This window comes from Schistocerca piceifrons, chromosome 8 (genome assembly GCF_021461385.2).
Source record: "Schistocerca piceifrons isolate TAMUIC-IGC-003096 chromosome 8, iqSchPice1.1, whole genome shotgun sequence".
In the NCBI taxonomy this organism is placed as follows: Eukaryota; Metazoa; Arthropoda; class Insecta; order Orthoptera; family Acrididae; genus Schistocerca; species Schistocerca piceifrons.
Window position 1 is genome coordinate 484,449,349 of NC_060145.1, and position 18,648 is coordinate 484,467,996.

An 18,648-nucleotide genomic window follows, 5' to 3' on the forward strand; every position below is an offset into this window, starting at 1 on the left:
TGTTTGTATACACTCCCTTCAGAGGAGAAGTAGCTGTGAATTAGGATAAAGTTAGTAAGGTGTGTGAGGAATGAGGAAGTGGGTTTGGAGTCGAAGGGTGTTGGGAAAGATAGTGTTCCATAGTGGTAAGACCACAGGCATGAGGGATGTTGGTGTATAGGGAGGCGATGTCAAAAGTGACAAGTAGGGATCCTGGAGGTTACAAGGTTGGGATTATGGAGAATGGTGAAAGAAGAAGTTGGTATCTTTGATGTGTGAGGTTAGATTATGGGCAACTGGTTTGTCGTGTTTGTCAATGAGGGCCGAAATTCTTTCAGTGGGACCATAATAACCAGCCACAATGTGGTGTCTACAATTGTTGGGTTTGTGGATTTTGAGGAGTATGCAGAAGGTGGGTGTGCAGGGTGTCATAGGGGTGAGGAGGGAAATGGATTCAGGGGAGAGATTCTGGGAATGGCCTGATGCTCTAAGCCAGGATTGGAGGTTGTGTTCAGGTTCTAGGATGGGATCACTCTGACAGAGTTTATGGGTGGAGGAGTCAGATACCTGGCACAGGCCTTCTGCCAGGTAGTTGCTGTGATTCATAACAAAAGTGGTGGAGCCTTAGGTCATAATTTGTTTTGAGGTTATCTGTGGCTATTATTTCTTTTGCTGAAAGGTTGGTGTTCAGGGAAAGGAACATGGGGACAGATGGTGAAACCAAGTTGGAGGTAAGGAATTCCTGGAAGGTGACCAGTGGGTGGTTAGGTGTGGTGGTGGTGGGCATCATGGTTGAATGCTGGTATGAATTAGGAAAGACAAGAGTTCAATGTTGAAATTAGGTTGGCTTTGGTTGGAGGGATTGATGGCAAAGAAGTGCTTCCATTGGAGGTGCAGGTGGTGATAGGAGTAAAATAAATGTTATTTAGATCTTCAGAATACTTCCTGCACATTTTTAATGTAGTCAAACAGTGTATATTTCATTCAAATGGGAAAATTAAATAGAATGTCACCTTAAAATGATATAGTCCAGGTGAGAAACAAAAATTCATCCAGTGTTGGTTAACAACATTTAAGAAATGAGTGGCTGTATTCTATTACAGCTGTAATTCCTTTAAACATTATACACATTAAGGATGTACCAAAACATTCATGACAGAGGAACTGGCCTGGAGAAATTGTAAAAACAAACATGTCAGAAATCTCTGGATGTGATACTCCTGTTTAAATAAAGATTATCACAAAGTGTTTTCTATTTTGTACGAACATCAGCTATGTGTTACTCAATACACTCTAGAGAGTGATCACATCAGGTTACCATCATTTTTAGAATAATTCATAATTTTTGAGCAGTCAAACACCATTTTAGGAAGGGAAGATATTTATTGTGAAAAAAAGAGATAAATACTTCTCATTTGAGCAGCTCCTCAAGTGGTATCAGGATGATAAGTGGACCCCACCCTAGTCATGTTACCAAGGAAAAATCCCTGTCAGTACTAGGAACTGAACCCATGTCCTCCACAAGGCAATCAAGATGAGCTGACCATTCAGCCACGAGAGGACTTATTTCCCTCTAAAACCATGCTAAAACTTTGTTGACAGTTCTCAAATTTAGAAGTCTACCAGTCCAAATGAAGTAAAAGTTGATTTTAGTTCCTCAAAATTGTGTTTTCTTACATTTGCATATTTGATTAGTTGAGTCCTATTGACTAAATTTCACACACTATGGCTTGTTGGCAGTTGATACTATTTTACTATGCTGATTTGTAGCTACATTAATTTTTTGTTATTCCTAAAATAAATCTGTTTGCTTTAATGATTTAATGAAAACCTGAAACATTTTAAGCACATTTAGAACTTTGGGTACATAGGTTAAGAAAAGAAAATCCATTTATTATTGCTGATTCTACCTGAATCAATACTGCACGGATTCTGGATGAGACTTTTGATATTAACATTCCCGGTATAGACACTGAAAATGTAGATACTGCAAATGATGTTAAAAGACCACAGTTGACTATGTGAAAAGAAGAAATTGAAGATGTTGCAGACAACGAAAGTTCCAGAATGCCAAAATTACCACCAGAACCACTTACTTTGCTAAATCATCTAGTGTGCAATGGCAGTATAAAACTCAGTACAAAGAAGATACTTGAAAGTCCTTGGTGAAAAACACACACACACACACACACAGAGAGAGAGAGAGAGAGAGAGAGAGAGAGAGAGAGAGAGAGAGAGAGAACTGTCCTGCTACATTGTACTGGCACTGCAGCTCAACAAGGCTGAGGGTTCTTATTGAGTGCAGTGAATAAGATGAAAAAGATGGTGGTGAGGGGGAGGGAGGGAGGGTTGGAGTGAAGGGTGGCTGGCAGCTGGGAGGGAGATACAGCTGGCACACAGGATAAGAACATGTGGCACAGGTGAGTTCACTCTGGTGCAGATCAGTTAAGTTTTGCACAGCACACAGTAATGTGTAGGAGTGAAATGGCAGGGGAAGACAGAGCGGGCTGTTGTTGTTAGAATTAGTAAAGTGGGGGACCAGCTTACAGTCGTGGAGGTGGGTGCAAGAAAGAGGTTACTAGAGAATGAAGCTAGGAAGACTGTGGGATGTGCTGTGAAGACAATTCTTATCTTCAGGGTGGGCACAAAGTCCAGTCACCCCTGCCTGAAACACAGACATATATATGACATGACAAACCCATAATGTGTTGACCTCTGACTGTTGTCTGTTGTATATTATGTGCAAAGTGGAGGCTAGGAACTGGTCACTCATTGGAACAAATGTGTATTAACTTCCAGATGTGGTATGGGTATGAGTCACTTCTGAACAGAATATGTCTGAAAAAAGGGAGAGTGGGAACAAAAACGCCTTACCAGTGGTATTGTATAGGATAAACTGAGAGGTGGTAAGCCACAATCATGCATTACAATGCTTTCCCATGACAAACTTCACTGATGATGATTATTTAAAAATAGGAATGGACAAATCAGCTTAGATGAATGTTTATTACCCTATCAAGAAATAAGCAATTCATGTGGTGGATGTATATATGTATTCTTTCTTTTATTTATTCATACAACATCAGAAGACAAGGAATATGGGCAAACATTTGTTGAATTGTGGGTTCTTTTAAGGTGGTGGTGGTGGTGGTTACTGTTTAACGTCCCGTCGACAACGAGGTCATTAGAGACGGAGCGCAAGCTCGGGTTAGGGAAGGAAATCAGCCGTGCCCTTTCAAAGGAACCATCCTGGCATTTGCCTGAAACGATTTAGGGAAATCACGGAAAACCTAAATCAGGATGGCCGGAGACGGGATTGAACCGTCGTCCTCCCGAATGCGAGTCCAGTGTGCTAACCACTGCGCCACCTCGCTCGGTGGTTCTTTTAAGGAGAAAGAGTGGGCGAGGTGGTGGGGAGGAGAAGAAGAAGAAGAAGAAGAAGAAGAAGAAGAAGAAGATGAGGAAATTCAAGCACAACAATGTCTGCCAAATCAGTGCTAATGTCAGTAAGACACAGAAGAAAACAATGCACCAAAAACAAATGTCCTGGCAGAGTACTGATTGTGATGCCATTAGTAACACACTTCATTGTTCCAGAACACAATGCAATAATGCAAGCTGTGTGCAAGAACAGGCTGTAGATCTTTTACAACTTTTTTATGAAATAATAACTTACCAAAATATTTGTGCCTCTCTTACTCAAAATTTGCAACAACATTTTAATGAACAGACAGACAAGGGCCAAATATTTTACATAACAGCTTTCTCAAATTTATTTTTCTTAGTTTTATAAAGCTACAGTTTTCAAAATATATCCTAAAATAAAGAATTTCAGCTGGCCCAGTGAGGGTATTTGAGCTTAGACTCAAATGTGTTTATTGGATCTAACAGTACAATTTTGGAAGGCTACTTCCAGTGAATACCATTTAAATGTTCCCCTCGCCTGAACCTTGGATGGTAGCAATCACAGACTGGTGCTGACCTTGTACCTGTTGAGTATAGCGACTTGCCACGGCCACCTGCCTTTGCTCGCAGGCCTTCCTCCGACAATCCTCGTGAGTGACCAGGCTGGGCTACCTTTGTTCCCTGCAGGCACTCCACACTGCCAGATGTCATCAGACTCTGCTTCCAGCGAGTTTCCATCATCAAGAGCATTTTCCTCGGACTCTGCTTGACATAAAAGTTACTGGCTTAGAGCAATGATTCTACAAAATAAATAAAATAAATAGAGTAGAGAAGTTATTATTCATTTTCCAAGTGTTAAAATGAAGTGGAAACTATTTGCTAGTGGAAATTATGTGATGTGACTTGTAAATCATTTCACAGTTACTGAAAATGTGTGTTGAAACAACTGATCCTTCTTTTGAGCAAGGGGAAAAAACTAAGACATGAACAGAGTCAACCAAAATAGTTCTTCAACTGGTACTGCATGCAGTGAATGACAGTGAGATTTAAGAAAACAATATGTAAATACCATTCACAAATTGAGACTAACAATGAATCTGCCTCTGACTACTATTGAATGATCAATTTTATTTCAACACAGCATCTAAGCCAGTGCATACATAATACAATCACATTACTTATTGATTTCGTGTTAACAGCTTCCTTGACCTCTTCCAGTGTTGTTCCCTCATAATTGGTAAGTAAATAAATTGTATCGTGTATGCACTGGCTCATTGTATTTCTTTAATATGAACAGGTAGACCAGAAGATGGTGCTAGAAGCCAAAAACTGATCATGTTAAATCTAAAGCTCACTTGACTGTAGTCAGAAGAAGAGGCATTCTTACTCTCAGTTTATCAGGCATTCCCACAGTTGCATCAACAATGGAAAGTGCACAGTTTTTTTAGTACAAAATAAGGCTACATATTATCAGAAAAAGGTATGGTATGGATAGCATAAATAATTTAGTATTCATTTACCTATCATTTCATCAATTTAAAAGGACTGACATATTAAAAGTATGATTAAATTTAGATGATAATCTGCCAACTATATTCAGCTTTCTTCTTACATATATTTGCAGCACTTCATAACACTTCTATTCTTTTAAAAGTCCTACTCATTACTCCATAATATTTAGGCATACCTGCAGCAAGTTGCAAGCAGCAAATATAAACAAATTAAGATCTGCTTCAGAAGCCACAAATTCGCAATGACTATTAGTCAGACAGATCATCATTCCAATTGATGGCAGGCGCCAGAATACCAGGCAGCAAAGACTCAAAATATAAGTCCCTGTGACACTGAAGGTGCAAATCAAGAAGATTCCATTAATTTATTTGTGTAGGCTCTTGTCCCAGTTGATCAGGTTGTTTGCCAATCATATTTACACTTGGCCTTTGGTCACACAGAGAGGGGTAAGGTAGTAGTCAGTATCTGAATGTTGCCGTAATCTATGGTATACCCACTGTAAATAAAATGTTCAACTGCCACAGATTATTTGTTTGGCTGTAAAAAGCAGGTGTACCATTGGTGCATCATTCCTATATGGTACAAGTTGTTTCTCCTATGAAAGTTTAGTTTGTAGAGGTCCCTAATAGATTAAAATATGACATGGTTAGGTCTCTATAAAATATATGACTCAACAGATATCACTGACTACTGGCCATTCTCACACATTTCCCAAATTTGCTCATATCTTTTCTCAAATTTCTGAAAAGGTTGTGTACTCAAGGGTTGTCAGCCACCTGTATAGTAATGGGATACACAATTATTCATAGTTTGGATTTAAAAAGGGCTGCTCTAGTGAGATAGTTATTTATATTTTCATTGACCATCTAATCACATTTTAAAAGGTAAAATACTGGGATCATCTGCTTCAATTCATTACATAAGTCATAATATTTTACTGAGAAATTGAATTTTTACAGGATAACTAACATGGTTCAGTACATGCCCAGTTTAGTTTCTGTTTATGAAACAGGATGTAGCAAATTACACTACAATTTTTGAGTAATATGAAAAGGGACATCACATCATCTGCATAGGGAGAACCCACAATGGGCTTTCTGTAGGGTTCAGTCATGGGATCATCACTGCTTTTGCTCTATGTTAGTGACTTAGAATTTTACTTGTATCAGGTAACAACCTCACAGACTTAGTAATTTCTTAAGATGATACAACATAACTGTAAAGCTGAGGAAAAAAGCTAAACAGGAATTTTTGCTCAATTTGTTTTGTGCAAAAGAACTAGCTTTAAAGTTTGGAAAAAAAACCAGCTCATGCACTTTTGTACAGTCAACACTGCCTTCTATTAATACTGTATCTCAACAAAACAGGGCAGAAAATTCTACATTCTTGGATGTGCATACTGATGTAAATTTGAACTGAAAGAACCACATGGAAGACTTGCTAAACATTTAAATTCAGCCATTAATTCTCAAGAAATAATTTCCAACTCTGGGAACATAGAAATCAGTAACATAACACATTATGCACATTCTATTCATTCATTTCATTTACAGGATTTTATAATCAGATAATGCATCACTTATGTAGAATTTGTGCAAAATACACAGAAATTCATCCTCATCTTGACTGATATACAAGTCCATTCCTTTGCTCTTAAGGTGTAGCCACTTCAATTGCCTGTTGGCAACTGAGCTGTTCGTTTTGTCTGTTAGTTGGCTGTCAACACTCTGTCACCTGCTGACCTGTTTACTTTGTGCTTTCTCACTATCTCTTCTGCACAGCATGGCGTCACAGTCTCCATGAACCATAAGTGGAGAGAAAGTTCTTTGTAGTAAGGCTTGGATGCAATTAAGAAGTACAGGGCATTGTTCTTTCAGATATGCATGCAAATCCAAAGTAGCGGGCACTGTAACAACTACAACCATCAAAAATTACAAGAAATGTTTTATCAATTGCAAATATGAACCACCGTCGGTAATGAAAATTTGTGCCACACTGGGACTCAAGCACAGATTTCCCACTTTTCACGAGTGGTTGCCATAACTACTTTGGCTATCAGTGCACAGATCACAGCCCGATCCAAACTTCCATATGTTGTTGTCCACGTGTCACAAACTGCACTTGTGTTTTACATATATTCCTGTCCAGGAATAACATAGTTATTGCGATTTGAGGGCCCTATACTTCTTAGTACAGGAACTGCTATTTAGTATTTAGTTATCAATACCATATCCTTAACTCTCAATGCCGGCCGAAGTGGCCGTGCGGTTAAAGGCGCTGCAGTCTGGAACCGCAAGACCGCTACGGTCGCAGGTTCAAATCCTGCCTTGGGCATGGATGTTTGTGATGTCCTTAGGTTAGTTAGGTTTAACTAGTTCTAAGTTCTAGGGGACTAATGACCTCGGCAGTTGAGTCCCATAGTGCTCAGAGCCATTTGAACCATTTAACTCTTAATAATATGTCCCTGCTGGATGAAAATATACATAACACATGAGTGCAGTTTCTGATGCTTGGATGATTACATATGGAAGTTTGTGTCTGGCTATTTTTTGTGTACAGATAGCTGAAATGGATAAGGCGACCACTTGCATAAAGTGGGAAATCTAGGTTTGAGCCCCACTCTGGCACAAATTTTCACTGCCATTATTCAAATACACAGCCAATTGTTGTTCATGTTCACAGTTTCGAATACATTTCCTGTATAACATTTATGTTAAAAGAGGGAGTGAAGATCCCAGTAAAAAGCATGATAGAGAGAATGGCAGCAGCCACTGGCATTTCCTTTCACACATGAAACAGAATAAAGAAAGAGGGGAAAACATAACCATAGGTACATTGCAAGGTTTCTCTACTCCAGGAAGAACATGTAAGAAGAAGAAGAAGAAGAAGAAGAAGAAGAAGAAGAAGAAGAAAATTTTACATTTACATAAATGATGTAGGAAAAGACAGGGCTTCCTTTACCAGGACACAGATTAGCTGACTGTTTTTTAAGGAGTTCCTTGCAGAGTGGGGGAGTGGCCATGTACGTAAAAAACAGTACTCCATTTGAGTCCATAGACATATCATGGCACTGTACTGAACAGATATTTGAATGTTATGCAGGGGCCATTGAATTTAGTGAAACTAAACTTCTAATTTTTGTTGTTTATAGGTCCCCTAACTCTGACTTCAGAGCATTACTGCTCAGGCTAGAGAGAATTCTTGATTCACTTTATAGGAAGTACCAGAAATTAGTTATATGTGGACTTCAATATTAATTTTTTATATGAAGGCAAAGAGTATGTGGTATGCAAATAGAGTAGTTAATTCTCAGGATAAAAATAAAACAGTATGGTCAGTTGTGAAGCAAGTGTCTGGTCAGCAGCACAAGGTCAACAATATAAAGTCAGTTCATAGTAAAAACATTTCTGTTACTGATAGATCAGATATATGTACAGTATTTAACAATCATTTTCTGAGATCTGCTGGTGAATTAATTGCTTGGGTGACTTCATGTCGCAAAATTATCACTCCAGGCATTTGTGGTATCATCTTGTACGTATCTGTTTCTGCTTGTATCCACCGTGCATGCCTGTTATGTTGTACCGGGTTTGACCATATGTTGCTCCAGAAGTGTTCCATGTCTGTTATGTTTGGTGGATTGTCTATTTTAATGTGTGTGTTATCTATTGTCTGGTAAAATTTCTTTTGTTTTGTGTTGAATGTTTGGTTTTGTTTCCTTCTATTTTCACTTTTTTTGTATCTTCTAAGTCATTTGGCCAATGCTTGTAATTTCTGCTTCTTTTCATCTAATTGCTCTATCACTTCTTGTTGTGAGATTTTATATAACCTTTTTCGTTTTTTTTTCTGACATTTCATTTCTTATAAATTGTGTTAACTGTCCGATGTCTTTACTCAGTTTTTCTATTCTGATCTGTAGCCTGTGTTGCCATGCTGGTTTTGTGGGTTTCTTCTGTGTGTTGGTTGGCTCTGATCTCTGCCCAGTGTGTATATTTAGTGTAGTGAGTGCTCCTATATAAACCAGTAGTTGTAACTCTTCCATAGTTGTGTTTTCATTTATTTTGTTGTGTATGATTGTGTTGATAGTTTTTATTGTTGTTTCGACTTGTGGGTTATTTGGCGGTCTATGCAAGAATGGTCTAATGTCTGTATTTGTGTCTTTGTATTCTATATATGTCAGCTGCAATTTTTCTTCTATATGTAACATGTGAGTTACGTTGAGTTGTATTTGTGTTTGTTCTGGTGGCTGTCTTAAGATTTTGTTTTCCTTATTATTATTATTATTATTATTATTGACAAGGTGGCAGTTTTTGCTCATCCTACAATGAATATGGATGCAAACTTATGCAGAACAGTGGGAATATAGCGTTCTCAGACTCTTCTGTTTCACTTTCTCGTACACCAACTTGTCAAGCTGAAGAAATGGAATGGTCCAGCAGCTCAGTAAATGAATCACCACAGTAGTATACCTTTTATCCATTCAGAGCCTACACCAATGCCATTTTGGTGAGAGTTTTATGTATCAGAGTGGTTATAAGAGCCTGCGAAGGACATAACCATGGTACAGTAGATGTGTTATGAGACGAAATGTATCACCATCTTTCAACCAGAAAAAAATGTAAAACTTTTGTTATATTTGGAAAAGTGTCATGTCATCCTCAATTTTGATGATCTTACAACATTGTTCTTGGTGCAGAAACAGAATAACAAATTCTGCAGTTCAATGACATCACTATACATAGACATGCCAAACTGGTGATACAAGGGGCGTCTTGGATTAATTCCATTGCTGTCAGAGGATGAGTTTACCAGACAAGTGGAGTGTGGCTTCAGGAGGTTTACCAATGGGGTCTGAGCTGTATTTCACACCCACAACCCAAATAAAATACTTTTCAGCTCACATTTGTTCTACTTCAATCATGTTAGTCAATATTAAAAAATGATATTCATATCGAGTCTCCTGCCAGAACATAACATCACCTTGACACAATATTTCAGTACTCCACCTGGTTGCCATCTTTAGGTGAGCAAGCCATCACACTAACTTGCCATAACTGACATCAAACCAAAGCTGCAGCTCCTTTATACACTGCCAGTATGTCTATCACGCATGCACGAACGTAACTTCCCTTTAGCGCAAAGCACGGCAGTGCACTGGTGGTGAAAACTCATGGAAATGATAAATCAATATCAAACACTATTGACACCTTTTTATGACTGAAACAAAGACTGTTGTTTTTTATGTTAAACAAAATAGGGTTCCACCTCCTACTTAAAGGAGACCCCTTACCTCTGTTTATAATGTTGTGAGACAGCCAGGTTTAAAAAGCTTCTTTCGCTACATGGTCCCAATAATGCAACACAGGGGCAACCACTTGTGTCTTATCATACAGCATTTTATGTCCTTCAGTAAGACAACTTTCTGCAACTGTAGATTTTTCCTGGCTGAAATAAACATGTGTCACCTGAAGGTAGCGGCCAGGTGAACTGCCAAAATATGGCATCAAGATGACGTTATGTCCCAGCTGTCTACCTAGTCAATATCTCAGTTCAAATATAAAAAATTTCTTTAAGATGAGATCCCCACCAGGTCAGATTGAAGGAAGATATTGAAGCAATCAGAGGCAGGCTCCTAGATTTGTTACTGGTACTGTCAAACAACACACAAGTATTACAGAAGTGATTCAGGAACTCAAATGGGAATCCTTGGAGGAGAGGCAACACTCTTTTCAAGGAACACTATTGAGAAAACTTAGAGAACCAGCATTTGCAGTTGACAGCAGATGATTCTACTGCTGCCGATGTACATTTTTTGTCAGGACCACGCGAATAAGATAAGAGAAATTAGGGCTCATATGGGGGCATATAGACAGCTGCTTTTCCCCTCAGTCTATTTGCAAGTGGAATAGGAAAGGAAATGACTATTAGTAGTACAAGGTACACTCTGCCATGCTCCATACGGTAGCTTGTGGAGTATGTATGTAGATGCAGACATAGAAGGTACAAATTAGAGAGTATTGATCTCATACAAAGTCTTGGCAATCACCCTCACTGCAAAACATTTACAACTGGAACAGAAAAAGAGGCAAAAAGCAATAGTACACAAAGTACCTCCACCACATACCAGACAAGGAAACCAGTTAATATTGCATTGTCACCCAGTTCTGAGATATGTTGAAAGTTTCAAGCCCCTATCTCACTGGGAAGCTAGCTTGAAATCAACTGCAAAATTTGTACTGCACAGACAAACAAGATGAGAAAGTGACCTAATATGAATTATTAACAAGGACACTTTTTAAGCTTCTAAAGTCAGAATTTGATAGCAATTATCCTTATATTCTATGCTTGCCATAATACACATATGCACTTATTGGATCATCGACTGTCTCTCACTCTCTCACTCTCTCAAACACCCCTGAAGAGAGTATCAAATGGTCTTTCAGACTTCTGTGACTCATAGAGGAAGCAACTACTGAATAACTGTTTAGGTGGCCCCCAAGATATTTCTATGACACACAAATTAAGCATCTACTTATAATGATTTAGGTGGTCCTGCAGATAACACTACAAAAAGTGATTCTTGGAAAAATTCAACTGAAACATGCTGCAGTCTCATGAATTGTAAACAATTTGCTTTTATTATTTTTAGCCCTTATCCTGTAGTAGACATGGAAAAGTGGTCAAAAACATATTTGTAGAGAGCACCTGCAAGATGTGCTATGAGATGGTTTGGATCTAGCAGTCAGACAGCTAAAATTCCAGTCTACACATTAATCTTAAACTGGTACTCATCTCTGCACTGAATTGTACCATGAACATTTATATCTGCTCATGAAAATGTATTGTGAAAATCTGCTATTGCATCACATCCAAATGTTGCCTCATCTGTGAACAATATGAAGACACAAACAGGAGATCGGCAGTTGAGCAACAAATCACTGGCTGAAGTTCTCCTGTGTTGGTGATTGGCAGGCAAAAGATCCTGCACAAATTGAAGGTTACATGAATACTTTGCTTGTCTGTGATCACCATCCATATGATACTATGAGATGTACCATGTGCTACAGTGATGTGTCATGTTCTTCTGTCTGGCTCTTCTTCAACAGCATGCATTCTTTCTAGTTAGGCATATGAGCAAAGCTTGGTTTAACTAGATCCACTGTGATGCTATGGATCATTTATCACCATTTACCTTTTACTTATTGTGCATGGTCTGCTTCAAAATACTCTTCTCCACAATAGATATGCCACTCCCAATGCCATTTCCACCTCTAGAAGCAGTCCTGGTACAGATAATTTTCCACTAAATGTTTGTTACAGATTGGTTATCATCAGATCCCAAATGTATCCAAAGATATACCATTTATAGTATTAATACAGGCACTTATGCCACTCTTGTGACTCAACTATCGGAAATCATGTCCTTATATCATTAAATGCCACATTTGCACAACAAACTGATCCACAAGTTGGGAAATAAAGTTACAAAAGTCACAATGAATACTATTATTTATGTAACAACATGTAACTAATTGAAATAGAAATACATCATAATGGCAGAGAAAACTCTGATGATCTTCAATTAAAATAACAAGTTGTAAAAATCCAACGAGTAGTAGCTACCACTAAAAAGTGGATAAGCAGGAAATAAACTTAAAAAATTCTTATTGAATTTTAATGTCATCTGGAAGGTGTTTCAGAAAATGTTTGCTAACTTTGAGGTGAATATTCCTCACCCTAAAATAAGGAAAAAGGCTATTTAAGTATATGCCAAACAAAGATTCTCATTTTAGCTATAAGGAAAGCTCAACATTAATGCATTCCAATTTAAATATAACAACTGAAGTTTGTAATTAATACTTAAAATTCAATTTTGTGTCTAATCTAGGGCTCATACCCACAGTCTTGGGATAGCGTCTTTCATTCATAATCAAAACGTCTTTGGTCCCAGGTTCAAATCCTGCTGCTGCTTAAATTTTGATTAATAATCAGCATTGGTGGCTGAAGACTTCCGGCATAAGAAGTCTCCCTCATTCTGCCTACAGCATTGTCAAAGAGAGTGGAGGAGCAGACAGAGGTTCAGTGCACTCTCTTGTCATAGGGGTGGGAAACAACCCCTGAAGGCCCAAGAATAAACAAAGATTAATGGCATGAGGATGCAGAAGGCAATGGAAACCACTGCATTAATGACACATAACGTGTATCCACAGGACATGTGGCCTGTAATTGAAGAAGTGTCATGATGATCCCTCCATTGGCTAAGGATTCCAGAATAGTCCCCCATTCGGATCTCTGGGAGGGGACTGCCAAAGGGGAGGTTACCATTAGAAAAAAGACTGAATAATCAATGAAATAATAACATTCTATGAATTGGGGTGTGGAATGTCACAAGTGTGAACATGGTAGGGAAACTAGAAAATTGAAAAGGGAAATGCAAAGACTCATTCTAGATATAGTAGGGGTCAGTGAAGAGAAGTGGAAAGAAGACAAGGATTTCTGGTCAGATGAGGATAGGGTAATATCAACAGCAGCAGAAAATGGTATAACTGGAGTAGGATTCGTTATGAATAGGAAGGTAGGAAGTGGAAAGAAGACAAGGATTTCTGGTCAGATGAGGATAGGGTAATATCAACAGCAGCAGAAAATGGTATAACTGGAGTAGGATTCGTTATGAATAGGAAGGTAGGAGAGTGTGTTACTGTGAACAGTTCAGTGATAGGGCTGTTCTTATTAGAATTGACAGCAAAGTAACACCAACAACAATAGTTCCGGTATACATGAAGATGTTGCAAGCTGAAGATGAAGAGATAGAGAAAGTGTACGAGAATATTGAAAGGGTAATACAGTATGTAAAGGGAGATGAAAATCTAATATTCATGAGGGACTGGAATGCAGCTGTAGGCAAAGGAGTAGAAAGAAAAGTTACAGGGCTTGGGACATGGCAAGAGAGAGGAGAAAGATTAATTGAGTTCTGTAATAAACTACACCTAGTAATAGTGACTACTCTGTTCAGGAAACACAAGGGGAGGAGGTATACTTTGAAAAGGCCGGGTAATATGAGACTGTAAGACATACCCAGGAGCAGATATAGATTCAGATCACAAAATAGTAGTGATGAAGAGTAGGCTGAAGTTTAAGACATTAGTCAGGAGGAACCAATATGCAAAGAAGTGGAGTATGGAAGTACTAAGGAGTGATGAGATACACTGGAAGTTCTCTAAGGCTATATATACAGCAATAAGGAATAGCTCAGTAGGCAGTACAGTTGAAGAGGAATGGACATCCCTAAAAAGGGCGATAACAGAAACTGGGAAGAAAAAACATAGGTACAAAGAAGGTAACTGTGGAGAAACCTTAGGTAACAGTAGAAATACTTCAATTGATTGACGAAAGGAGAAAGTACAAAAATGTTCCGGGAGACTCAGGAATACAGAAATACAAGTTGCTGAGGAATGAAATAAATAGGAAGTGTAGGGAAGCTAAGACGAAATGGCTGCAGGGAAAATGTGAAGAAATTGAAAAAGAAATAATTGTCAGTAGGACTGAGCATACAGGTAAGTCAAAACAACCTTTGGTGACATTAAAAGCAAGGGTGATAACGTTAAGAGTGCAACGGGAATTCCACTGTTAAATGCAGATGAGAGAGTGCATAGGTGGAAAGAATATACTGAAAGCCTCTATAAGGGGGAAGATTTGTCTGATTTGATAGAAAAAGAAGAGATAGGAGACCCAGTACTAGAATCAGAATTTAAAATAGCTTTGGAGGACTTAAGCTCAAATAAGGCAGAAGGGATAGATAACATTCCATTAGAATTTCTAAAATCATTGGGGGAAGTGAGAACAAAATGACTATTCACATTGGTGTGTAGAATGTATGAGTCTGGTGACATACCATCTGACTTTCGGAAAAATATCATCTTCACGGCAAGAGCTGACAAGTGCAAGAATTATCACACAATCTGCTTAACAGCTCATGCATCCATGTTGCTGACAAGAATGATATACAGAAGAATGGAAAAGAAAATTGAGGATGCACTAGATGACAGTTTGGCTTTAGGAAAGGTACAAGCATGAGAGAGGCAATTCTGACATTGCGGTTAATAATGGAAGCAGGACTAAAGAAAAATCAAGACACGTTCATAGGATCTGTCGACCTGGAAAAAGCATTCAACAATGTAAAATAGTGCAAGGTAGGGGTAAACTATAGGGAGAGAAGGGTCATATACAATATGTTCTTGGTCATCCACTCTGACTATTCCCTCTTTGCTGTTGTACAAGGTGCTCATATTAAAAATGGTGTAAGATAAGGATGTAGTCTTTTGCCCCTGCTGTTTAATCTGTACATTGAGGAAGCAGTGATGGGAATAAAAGAAAGGTTCAGGAGTGGAATTAAAATTCAAGGTGAAAGGATATCAATGATAGAAATTCGCTGATGACATTGCTATCCTGAGTGAAAGTGAAGAAGAATTACAAGATCTGCTGAATGGAATGAACAGTCTCATGAGTACAGAGTATGGATTGAGTGTAAATCAAAGAAAGACAAAGGTAATGAGAAGTAGTAGAAATGAGAACAAAAGAAACTTAATATCAGGATCAATGGTTACAAATTAGATGAAGTTAAGGAATTCTGCTATCTAGGCAGTAAAGTAACGAGTGATGGATGGAGCAAAGAGGACATCAAAAGCAGACTAGCAGTGGTAAAAAGGGCATTCCTGGCCAATAGAAGTCTACTAATATCACATATCGGCCTTAATTTGAGGAAGAAATTTCTGAGAATGTACGTCTGGAGTACAGCATTGTATGGTAGTGAAACATGGACTGTGGGAAAACGAGAACAGAAGAGAATTGAAGCATTTGAGATGTGGTCCTACAGATGAATGTTGAAAATTAGGTGGACTGATAAGGTAAGGAATGAGGATGTTCTGTGAAGAATTGGAGGAAAGGAATATGTGGAAAACACTGATAACGAGAATGGACAGGATGATCGGACATCTGTTACAACATGAGAGAATGACTTCCATGGTACCAGAGGAAGCTGTAGAAGGCAAAAACTGTAGAGGAACACAGAGATTGGAATATATCCAGCAAATAATAGAGGAAATAGGTTGCAAGTACTACTCTGAGATGAAGAGTTTAGCACAGGAGAGGAATTCGTGGCAAGCCGCATCAAACAAGCCAGAAGGCTAGGGGGGGGGGGAGGGACTAGGGACTAGTGATAATACGACACCCTCATATCCCAATCGCTATGTTTTTTTGCTAAAGAGATACATTCATATTCGACATTTTGGGTACATGTGAGATTAAGTCTTGAATATTTCATATTTGCTGCAGCAATGAATTACCCGATACATGTTCCAATTAAACATTGCAGAATACTTGTTTCATGAGCAAGTGGATGGGGTTTTTTAGGTCACATAAAAGCTGCATGGCTGTATAAAAATGTGTGTCCAAGATCCGTTCAAAAAATTCTGGAAGATTCATAATTTCATACCAGTGGTGTGTTGAAGCAAAATGTGTTTGTCATCTTCACACATGCCTTGTTTAATTTGTGACTGCCAGAAGTTTCATTGTTGTATGTCTGTTAGTTATTGTTCATTGCTGTATTTAGTAGAACTTTGTATCACACAGTTTGCTAATTTTGAGAGTTGGAGGAGCAATGCGTCTGCCTTGAATTTTGCGTGAAACTCAAGAAAACTTCTACAGACACACCCCAAATGAGGCAGGAAGCTTACGGTGATGAGTGCTTAAGTTGGTCATACTCAGTGCTACCAGTGGTTCACGTGGTTTAAAAATGGCCGTAGAGAAATTAAAGATGACCCTCGTTCAGGATGCCCTTCAACATCTACTGATGATACTCTTGTTAGGAATGTCAACGAGATTGTGCATGCTATTCAAAGACTCACTGTCCAAGAGACTGCAGAAGAATGTAACATTTCAGTTGGATCACATCAGAAAATCCTGACACAGCATCTTGGAAAGCATCCTGTTGCTGCCAAGTTCATCCCACAGCTCATGAGTCAACACCAGAAGGACCTTCGACACGCAGTCTGTGAAGAACTTTGAATCATCCAAATGAGAACAAGATGTTCCTTAAGAGAATCATTACTGGTGATGAGATGTGGGTCTACAGTTATGATGTTGAGACCAAGGTTCAGTACTCACAATGGTTTGGGAAAGGTTCTCCAAAGACCAAAAAAGCCTCATCAGTTCAGGTCAAATATCGAAGCTATGCTGATAGTTTTCTTAGACTTTGAAGGATTAGTTCATCATGAATTCATGCCACAGGGACAAACTGTTAATTGATGATATTATTTCAACATGTTGTGATGCCTATGAGAATGAGAAGGAAATGGTCTGAAATGTGGCTCTTGCATCACAATTAATGCACCCATGCATTTGTCCCTGTTGACAATGGGGTCATGAGAGACAGAGCACAAGCTTGGATTGTGTCAAGGATGGTCCCTTTCAAAGGAATCATCCAAGCATTTCCCTGGAGCAATTTAGAGATTTTTTAGTGTGAAGGTGCTGACGACACTGGTCTTGAGATGAATGTACATTTTTATGGAGCCATAAGAGAATTGGAATACGATGTCCACAAAGGTGGCACACTGGGTTGAGGAGGACCAAATGAAGCAGATAGGCCACACAAGAATGAAAATAGGGTGTCACAGTCCTGGGTCCAGATCATTAACATAAGAGCCTCATTCACACAAGTGTCAGTCAGGTGTTGGGGGAGATAATGCTCAACAACAGCCAGCCATACACCCAGGGTATAGAAATGTATGGGCATTGCATCAGGAATGATGAGCTGGGATCCAAGTGATAATAAGTTGAGGATGGTGGAGAGATAATAAAGAAAGTGGTTTGTGTCTTTGATATGGGAAGCTAGGCTGTGGGCATTGGATTGTAAATGTTTGTCAATAACAGCAAAGATCTTTTCTGAAAGCACACAGAAACGAGCACATGCAGACATCCAAGATGGTTAGGTACACGGATTTTGGGAAGGATACAGAAGACAGATGTGTGGAGGAATAATTGGGGTGAGGAAGGAGATGGATTCATGGGACAGGTTCTGGGATAGGCACACAGATTTGAGTAGGGATTGAAAGTTATATTGGACTTTGGGACAGCATTGCTGTGGTAGGACTTGTAGGTGGAAAAAACTATGGCAGTTGGTGGATGCCTTCTATCAGGCTATCATTGGTTTGTCACAACAGCAGTGGAGCCTTTGTCTTCAGGGAGGATAATCTAATCAGCGTCTTTCTTAAGGTTGTGGGTAGTTTTTCTTTCATTGGCTGTGAGCTTAATGTTATCAGTAAGGGGCCTAGGATAGAAGGGTGAGGACAGGTTGGAGGTAAGGAATTCCAGGAAGTAATGAGGGACTGGTTAGTTGGGAGTGAAGCAGGGTTGTCACTGGATGGAAGTATGACCTCGGAGAGCCCAATTCAGTGTTGGCTTTCAATCAGATTTAGCTAGAGTCGTGGGGACAAAAAGAAGTTAGATCTTTCATGAGCATGTATGATTGGACTTAGGAATGGAATTGAAGGTGTGGCCTGTGGATAGGACAGACACCTGTGGGACTGAGGTTTTGGCAGATAGATTGACAACAGTGTTTTACATTTGTTTCAATTGTTGATTTTGTGATATGTTTTGGAGGATGTGGAAGATGGAGAAGGTCAACAAGGCAGGATGTGGATGCTATGAGGGGTTGGTAGGAGGGAAGGGGGATTTCACTGGGTGTAGGATAGGCAC

The 18,648-nt window shown here is 39.0% G+C and overlaps 1 protein-coding gene across 1 annotated transcript in view; it reads right to left on the reverse strand.

Moving 5' to 3' along the window:
• Positions 1 to 18,648, reverse strand: part of LOC124711633 (vitamin K-dependent protein C-like) — a 97,154-nt gene that overhangs the window by 59,942 nt on the left and 18,564 nt on the right. Inside the window, exon 3 of the mRNA XM_047241818.1 lies at positions 3,962 to 4,146. Coding sequence (XP_047097774.1) covers positions 3,962 to 4,146 — 185 coding nt within the window. The remainder of the gene's footprint in view (positions 1 to 3,961; positions 4,147 to 18,648) is intronic.